At 38.6% G+C, this 9,689-nt stretch overlaps 1 protein-coding gene across 1 annotated transcript; it reads left to right on the top strand.

Annotated features, from left to right (window-relative positions):
- Window positions 1-569: 569 nt before the first annotated feature.
- Window positions 570-5,989, top strand: LOC114569435 (tetraspanin-10). The gene is made up of 3 exons (XM_028599249.1): window positions 570-710; window positions 4,977-5,572; window positions 5,683-5,989. Exons 1-3 carry the CDS (start codon window positions 570-572, stop codon window positions 5,987-5,989), a joined length of 1,044 nt encoding a protein of 347 aa, XP_028455050.1.
- Window positions 5,990-9,689: the final 3,700 nt, after the last annotated feature.

The raw sequence follows: 9,689 nt of genomic DNA, 5'->3' as shown, positions 1-9,689 counted from the left end.
GTAGCAATAGCACAATGTAGAAAACCTCTGTTACAAGTAAAAGTCATGTATTAAAATATATATATTAAAAAGTAAAAGTACAAATGTATTAGCTTCAAAGTATACTTTAAGTACCAGAAGTAAAAGTACTCATTATGCATGGCCCATTTCAGAATCATACTGTTAATTTGATTTAATGTTTGACCTACTTGATGATGGGAAGGTAGTTTAATATAAAAAAAATGCATCAACATGTATTTTTTTTAAATTATATTTTGTATTAATAATCTAAATCTAAGTAACTAGTAATAAAATCTTTGCAATAAATGTAGTGGTGCAAAAAGTACAGTTTCCCTCTGAAATGTAGTGGAGTGGAAGTATATAGTAGCATACAATGGAAGTGTATTCACCTACAGGCACCACCAGACACATTCATCTGCAATGTTGCAGACCTGAAAAACTATTACAAACTATCCACACAAAGTTATTTGGAAGCTTGGTGATAAGTGTGAGAAATGACAGTTTCTGTTTCCTGTTAATACACACTAATATGGAAACAGATTTACAGCAGCATTAATGTGTAGCCTTATATGCCTTACAGCCCTATCTGGAGTCTGCCACCAATCAGCCTCCGGCTCTGTCTGCAGCAGCACTCCAATTCCAGCTCTGTGCAGCTCAGTCCAGCACAGCCAGAGGAAAGAATGACAGCAGCTGACCCGCAGAGCCAGAGAGTGAGATAACCAGGCCTCTCTCTTTCTGTTTTTTAATTCACATTTTCTCTCTCACGTGCTACTTGTTATTGAGCAGCACATCACTTCATAATGACTTTATCAGAGGACGGTTGAACTGAACTGTATCAGCTCGCATACCCCACACAGAATCTCCACCACATGTTCTAGGTGAAGGTCAAGGTAAACTTTATTATCCCAAAAAAGGAGATTTGGGTGGTCAAGGAGCAAATAAATAAAACATTTATAAAAATAGATACAAATATAAATATTGATATAAATGAATAGAAATATTCCATATGTCATTCCACCCCTTCCATCCACCTACTGTAACACACACCTACCCATACACACTGTTACACATGGAGAGCATTTTCAAACACCCTCACTGACACAAACTTTCCTACATGACTGTCAGTGTTTATAGAAGGAGCCAAATGACCACGAGGGTGCTGTAGTCAGTTATGTTACCCCATTTGATTTTTAACAATTATCCTTTAAAGCTTGACAGGAGGGATGTAAACATTTAGAGTCAGTTTTAAAAGAGCTGCTACAGCCCTGATCTTTAAAGACAGTTCACAAAAAGACGGATCTTCTAACTGACCTGACCAACACATCATTGACATGTTTACGTTTAGTTTAGACGTCATGTCCACATAGTGAAGTTACTCTGAACAAAACCAAGGTGGTTCTGGAATGTATTGATGGCTAGCTGCTAGGTTACAAAATGCAACACATAAATACATAAGACAATAACAGAGGCTTAACAAATCCTGGAGCAACTGCTCTTCTTAATGCAATAGAAAGATGATCATCCAAAATTGTTCATGAAATTATCACATTTATTCTCTGTGGGTAGTCTACAAACATATGTATACATCATTTTATTTATATTATTTAACATCTAGCATTTATCAATAAGGGTATTCATCATCATCGTCGAGTATTGTTGAGTTTTTGTATTTATAATAAACACAATATTATTAGATAGCATGAACCCTTGCAGTCTAATATACAACCCTGCAATAACAACTACCTTTCGGGATTGTTTGGTAGACCTACATTTACATACTTCGCAGTAGACAGACTAGAATTAGAAAGTTCTTACCTGATGTATGATTATGTATCTGCCATGAGGCCTTATGTAGTTGTTGGCCTGATTGTATTTAGTTATTTTAGTGTTCATTGTCCACAACGACCAACTGCAACACTACATTAAATTGTGACTAACCGAGGTGTTATTATTTGTATAAATGTTTTTAAAATCACCATATAGCCTGCAACTAACGATCAGCACGGTTATTACAAATAACCACTTTAACATCAGTACTGACAATAACTGCAAAGAGCTGCTTTAATTACAGCTTATACATACATTATACAAATACAGCTAGCAGTCTACCTGCTACATGTGTTCATACCAGCCGGCAGCTCGTGGTGCTCTGTACCCGGCGCACAGGCATCTATTCTCAGGTAACTGAACCACCAACTAACGCTGACTTGACGTAGCATTATGCGGAGCGTGGTCACCGTAGCCCCTGTCGCAGAGCTCTGTAGCGGCTAAACACATCTACTGATACGTCAAGCTGTGACGGAGGTCTGTAGCCGTGTCACGAGGCTCTGTAGCGGCTTAAACAGCTAGCAACTGCCGCTCTGTGTAGCACGGAGCTCTGTAGCCGATGTCACGTGACCAGCAGGCGGTCTCCTAGTTTTCATATGATATCATACGTTTTAGTGTGCATAACTTTTCGTACAATATCATACGAACCGTTCATGAGAATGCGTTCATGTGGGAGAGTGTTGCATGTCGTTACTTTTTGTCCAGATTAAAGCAATTATAGCCCCTCCAAGTGTATGTACCCGTCCCTGGTTTCTGCTAAAACACAGTGATCGCTAAGCAGGAGCCAGTGTTATGTAACATTACAAGCCTAGCTCACCAAGCAAGGTGCTGTTTATGATCAATGCTGCAGAGATGGATGGATCAAGCAGATTTGCTCCCTATGCTGACAAGTGTTTTTCTTTAGTTTTCTGTGCATGCACCTCACTCATATATTATTATTTAAAATCACTCATATATATATATATATATATATATGTATAATTATTAATTATAATATTTATTTTTACATGCATTATCATATGATCATTATCACTTTTTCTGCTGTTTTTTGTAGGGATAATTTCCTCTGGCTGTACACCAGAACAGCCTGGGCTTTCTTAACTCTGTTGAAATGGTTGTTGGAAAGTTTACGCTTTGATTTATGTTCTTTTATTCCAACTGGCAAAATAAATTCCAGTCCATAATACCAGGGGCAGCTGATCTGTCCTCCTTAGCCAGTCGTAACTGTGTGAGCGCTGAAACAGAGACACATTTGACTAAATAGTTCACATAATAACAACTAGAAAAATATTTTATGTTGTTGGATCTGCCACCAAACTAGAAATATATGATAGTTACAAGAAATGTGAAGTGTAAGTGGTGTTTGCAAAGTTGGTTAAAATGTGTAACTGGTCAAACTTAGATGATGAAACCTTTGTCTCTCTCTTGTTCATAAATATGATTCATCCACATCTGTTTTGTTTGTTTATGCTTAGTTATTAGCTTCCAACATAACACATCATTTTTCTGGCTTTTTTGACAGTTTCCTAACAGCTTCAGGTGCATTACCTCAACTTTGGACTGGAGTAGAAGTCTAGAAGGCACTGATGGTTGACATGGAGATCAAGGCTCTGACAAAAAGTGTTTAAGGAATTAAGAGGCATACTCCATGACGACTGCATCAAAAGCAGCAGCAGAAAGAAAAAGTAGGACAAAGAGATCCCCACCTAGCCAGAGGCTGAGACTCTCCACCTCCACGTAGTAGAGTAGAGGATAGGTAGAGGATGTGCAAGAGAAGATTGAGTCCCGGGCCTCAACTGGGCCAGTGCAGTCAAAAAGGCCACCTCAGAACCACAGGAAGGAGGTGCAGATTTTAAACAGTGGCTGCAGGTAACGTACATAGACAGTATATAACTAGCAGGTAATGGTAACGTAACTGGTAACGTACTACCATCTGCAGCAGGAAAAGGAAATGAGGTTAATGGCTCAGCATAACAGAGCCATCGACAAGAGCAAGCTCCATGAGACGGAGAATAATATGCCGCCATATCACCCATTGCTAATTGTTACTAGTATGCATCACATAGCCTATTTGTACTAGTCAGTTATGGCGTTTTTCCATTACGTCCGTTCGTCCGTTTTCAATTGCAGATTTTAGTACGGCCTCAGGGTGGCTGGTCGTCATAGCGGCGCCGCAGTAAACTGCCGTGACCTAACGCGACACACAAACAGAACGTTGAAGGTGTGTTGTTGTTGCCACAGCCAGAAGACACATTTTGTTTCAAATGAAGCTGGAGGCAGCAAAAAAAAACACAGCTGGCTAAACTATTTCAAAATGGCGGGTTTGTTTAGGACACCCTAAATTGCTAAAATGTGTAACTGCTAAATTTAGAAAATTAAACTTTCTCTTCCTCTGCTTCTTCGTAAAACATTTTGGCATGAACAATATTGTCTATCAAGTAAGAATTAAATTCTAAAAGTTTCTTTAGGCTACAAGGTGAGGTCAGATAAACATTATATTACATGTTTTTTGTTTGATTGATTTTTTTTGTTTGATTATTTGTTTCCATTTAAAGTCAGTGGGGCAAAACACATACCAGCTGCTCTTTTAACTATCCATTTAATTTTCTAAAAGCTATAAAATTATTACATAACACCATGGCATCTTAGCGGTTTACGTGAGTAAACTTCACATCAAAAGTCCCATTCTTGCGTGTGTGAGTCTCTCACACATGCTTTGATAGGCGTCTAATCCCCTCACTGTGACTCTCACATGATGAAGAAATCCCACGGCTCACAGCAGCCAGAGGCTAAAACACTGCATGGTTTCTCCACCTCAGCTCACATGCTCCTTTGTTCATATCGTAGCAAATGCTCCCCCATGCTCCACTTTAGCTTGTGTCATTCTGACCAGCTAAAAGCACAGGGAGAATCGTTTCCAACATGAGGAGATATTTCAGTGCAAACAGAATTTATTTGCCGTGGTCGAGGAGGGATACCACACATAATGAGTCCAGTCCGCTCATACCAAAGGTAAAGGGTCACTTTTAAACTTCTGTTTTGTTGGGTTAAGTTCCTATCTGAATATTGAGTATATCTCTGTGTATTTAAATATTTGAGGTGGCATTAGTTCTCAAATACTATTTTGTTGCATTCCTGTGTGTCAAAAGGCAAGCTCTGCAAAAGAGGACGTTGAGGAGCTTGGCAATGCCACCCCTGAATTTCACCAAGCAGGGCCAAACAATGACCAGGACAACAACAGCCCTGTATTCACAAGCATCCAACCACACTACAGATATTCTTTTATGGACTATTTCCTGAAATACTTTCTGTTCCTGTGCAATCTGGTGTTCACAGTTCTGGGCCTGGTGGTCCTTGGTCTGGGCATGTGGGGTCTAATTAGCAAAGAGTCGTTTGCTCAGGAGAAGATCGGCAATATCGGCACTGACCCAATGCTGATACTTGTGACTCTGGGCTTTGTGTTAACTATGCTGTGCCTGTCAGGCTGTGTGGGCGCTTTAAGAGAGAACTGCTCTTTACTAAAGCTGTTCTCTGCAGCAGTGTTGGTGCTCATCACAGCCCAGGTCCTGGCTGCCATTATGGCCTACAGTCTGCAAGATCAGGTTGGAGGCTACCTGCGATCAGGGATGTTAGCTGCCATGGTGCGCTACCAGGACGATCTGGATCTGAGGTTCATCACAGACGAGATTCAGTCAAATCTGCAGTGCTGTGGGGCAGATAACTACCGTGACTGGGAGCTCAACATGTGAGTAGAGGGTGACTAACTCGGATACATTTATAAAAAGTATATGATGACTTATTGGTCAGGATGTAGGAATGCCTTGAAAGTTATTGGATATTTTTTTCTTTCCTCAGATATTACAACTGCTCAGCTCCAGGAGTGCTGGCCTGTGGCGTGCCAGCGACATGCTGTGTGGATCCTTTGGAGAACGGCACAGTGTGGAACTCTCAGTGTGGTTTAGGAGCCCAGCTGCTGGATGAGTTTAGTGCTCAGAGTGTGATCTTCCTGGGCGGCTGTCTGGGGGGAATGTCCCGCTGGATCGAGCAGCACGAAGGCCTGATAGGAACAGTTGGAATCGTTGTACTGGGGGTCCAGATTCTGACTTTGTTTATCACTACACAACTGTTAGAAAGCATCCAGTGGCATAAAGTGTACTTATAACATGGGGTGATGAAAATATTCTGTGCTGATATTTAATGTGTGCTACTTGGATCTCTACCTGGTTTATCCTTAGTAGTAAACATACTGTACCCCTCAACCATAAGAACAAAAATCTTATTTATAAGGAAGCTAATTTCAACATGTCAAAGTGACAGACCAGTGCTAACTCTAAATCTACAGTATGCACTCATTGTATAAGTACAGAAGTATGTGGATTGAATGAATATGAATATTGGTCCTCTGTGCTTGGAGGGTTGTTGTCAACATGGTTGCCAGGTCAAGGTTAGGCCAAGAAATAGTCCCTCAGACAGCATATTCCCTATAAAACCACAATTGTTTGTTTTCACACAAACAAAACATAATATTTTATTTAGTGAGCTTTACATTTAGCCAGGCTAATTGTTTACCCCTGTAAAGCCGTAGCTTCATATTTACCATATAGACATGAATAGTAATATTATACTTCTCAAAATTGCAAACTATTTCTTTAAGTATTAGCAATATGCACAGAATGCAAAAAAGGGACAAACAATAAAACAAAGTATGTAATAGCATGGTTTAACAACATGCTAAGCTGGCAAAGAGGAAATGAAAGAAAAATAAATCAAAGCTTTATTTATTTGATTAAACATGATGCTGATAATTGTGCAGAGACTCCATCTTTGAAGCAAGTAAACAGGCTCAACGTTACCTCTCAAACTGCAACCTCAGGCAATGATACAAAGACACGTTCAGCATCAGGCAGCTTGAGAATCTTATTAAAATAGATTTAATATATGATATAAACAGGGCAAAGCACAGCATTAACTATATGCAGACATCAGTTTAAATGTTCTTTACTTTGTGTTTTTTGTTTGTTTTTGTTTTTCAAGAGCCAATATTGATTATGAAGATTGGGTTGGTAATTGTTCCACATCAGTTCTGTTCTGTTCTGGTAGATATACAAATATGTTTTTCAGTGAAAAGACTCAGATGATACCATATTGAGCCAGTTCATGCAGCTCTTGATGGCTGTAAGCTTCCCATGGGCAGAATATATCTGAAAAAAAAGAACCAACATTAGTAAAAAAAAAAAAAAAAAAAAAAAAAGGGAACAGTGATGTTGTTTGTGTGTTTTCGTTTGGCAGTAGCCTAAAGTAACTGTGATACTCCTGCTTGCCAGTGCCAAACCCTTCCATTCCTGGAAGCTATGACCTCTGTGCTAAAACATATAGTTTAATTAACACCTCTATGACAGTGTCAACAACACTTTTTAGTTATTATAACAATATATTTTATAAAAGTAGACATATATCTTCTTGAACACATATATAGGTTTCCCAATTTACACCATTTTAAAATTTAAATAAATGTTTTAATCCAATAAAAAACACACAACGTGAGACAAATTGTTATATGGTATAACACTATTAATATCACGATACATTGAGAATGTGTCAAAAAGCACATTCCCATTCTGCAGCTTGAAAGCATGATCTGAATTGTTGCTAATACTAATATTCACCACTTGGTAGAAATAACCTTTTTTCTTTTTCAATTGACAACACTTGAAATGATAAAGGCACTTGCAGATTACAAAGTAGTACAAAATGTAAACCATACCATGTTGGTGTTGCTTTGTCATCTCAGTTGGTAGTGTCATCGCAACCAACTGCGTTACATGAGGCGTTGTGTTTAGTGAAGCCCTCTCATACACTTCAGACTCTGAAGATTATGACGTTACCGACCAATAAACGTCAGGGCCCTCATCATTTTTACAGTAGCCTACACACACATGGGTCTTTCACGGTACATTAGGGGATTGGCTGTCAGGCAGTTTAGGGGGATGTCACTGCTGCTAAGGCTGACCTGAACAGAAACATGACAGATGCAGATGTTTTTTAGAATCCCCCCCTCACACACACCTCATACACACATTAAGACACACATAGTGCATTCATCTGATGCTGTATTCTATTCATACACATGACAGGACATATGAGGACAGTGACGTGCACAAGTACGGGCTATTGTTGCCCGGGCAACAGCCTGTTTGCCCTAACTGGCTGAGCTGCCCCTCTAGAGAAAAAGCCTAAATAAACTTTTCTTTTCTTTTTTTCTGTTGAGGCTGTATCATTTTGATAAGCCGATCATTAGTAAAGTTAAATCAAATTAAATTGGCATAGTCAAATATGGGAATAAGCTATTTTTACCCATTTAACCAATGTGTTCATCATCCCCCAAAAAACTCAGGGAGTATCTAAAAGTCTATAGTGCCAACTTCTACTTATGATAAATATTTAATGGGTATTTCTTAATGACTCCTTTATGAAACAGAAAAACACAAATGGCAAAGGTAGGATTTGAACTTATGACCTTCAGGCTGTGAGGCAGTTTCTTTTCCAGCTGAGATATTAGGTCTCTGAAATATTATCTCAATCTTTTGATTAACGTTCAATTTCATAGAGTCCCTCTGGAGCAGGTTTCAATTTATGTAATGTATAGATAAATGTATTGAACTATATTAAAAGGTTTAATTGTTAATCACTTATGTCTTGGATACTGTTTAATCCCCTTAACTGAGAGAGAGAGAGATCAGTGACCCCCTACTACATTTATTGTATACAATTAAGTTGTATATTAAACTGGGCCTACAATAATGTGTGGGTGGCCTCAAGCTTTTATACATAACTTTTTAGTGCATAGAATCCTAAGCTCATAAAATAATAGTTGTTGGCTTTAAAAATAAACATAAATGTGGCAATTCTTAGGCTTAACTTAACTTTAGACTCTTGGAGACTACCTTTTTGGTAAATTTGGGAGCCCCCCTGCAGTAACGCTGAAGACCACCTATGGGGCCCGGACCCCCTGTTGAACATCTCTGGTTTAAGCGTTTCTTCAAAGATTATCTGCACATTTAAGATGTTTAAATGGATAATCTGCATGTTTAAGAGGTTTTCAGCGCAAAACAAGGAACAGGCTAACTTTGTTTCCCTTCAGGTTGATGAAGGGGAAGTTTCTTCTGTCTCCAGTCTCTGTAGTACTTATCCCAGGAGGTGGTCCAGTGGGGAAGTACACAGACTGACAATGAGGAGATGTGGGTTCAAACCCTACCTCAGTTATGCCACACAGGAGCATTATTGATGAATGGATGTGGTTGGGCTACATTAGTATGAGTCAATCTTAACTTGTGAATTTTCAACAATTTCAATTTGCAAATTTCCAACAACAATTTCAACTTGCATGTTTCTGAATTTCCATAAAAAAAAATCACTTGATCACTTTACATATTTTTTAGTCTGCAGCCTGAAAGCATTTTAAAGTGTAAAAAGATAGATGTGGGGGGTTACTTTTTGTCCAGATTAAAGCAATAGCCTCTCCAAATGTCTGTCATCATCCCTGCAAGAGGGACAAACGTTTTTTCTTTACTCTCTCTGTCTCTCTTCTAGAATCCCAAACTGACCCCAGTAATCTGCACACAATCACAAAAACCTGTGTGAATGCATTTGACATCTGTAAATTTAGGTTTTCATTAAATCATGAAATAATTTATGAATGAAAAGTCAAAATAATAGTGTAAATAATAAAATAATTCCAATCATAATTCCTGAAACCCAAGGCAGCATCTGGAAAGAAAACATGTATTCAATTACTTTACTTATGTACAATTCTAAGGTACCTGTCCTTTACTTTAGTATTTCTCTTGTATGCGACTTTATAG

Source organism: Perca flavescens, chromosome 15, assembly GCF_004354835.1.
Source record: "Perca flavescens isolate YP-PL-M2 chromosome 15, PFLA_1.0, whole genome shotgun sequence".
Taxonomy (NCBI): Eukaryota; Metazoa; Chordata; class Actinopteri; order Perciformes; family Percidae; genus Perca; species Perca flavescens.
The sequence above is the reverse complement of the archived record's forward strand: the minus strand, read 5'-3'. Positions and strand labels throughout refer to the sequence as shown.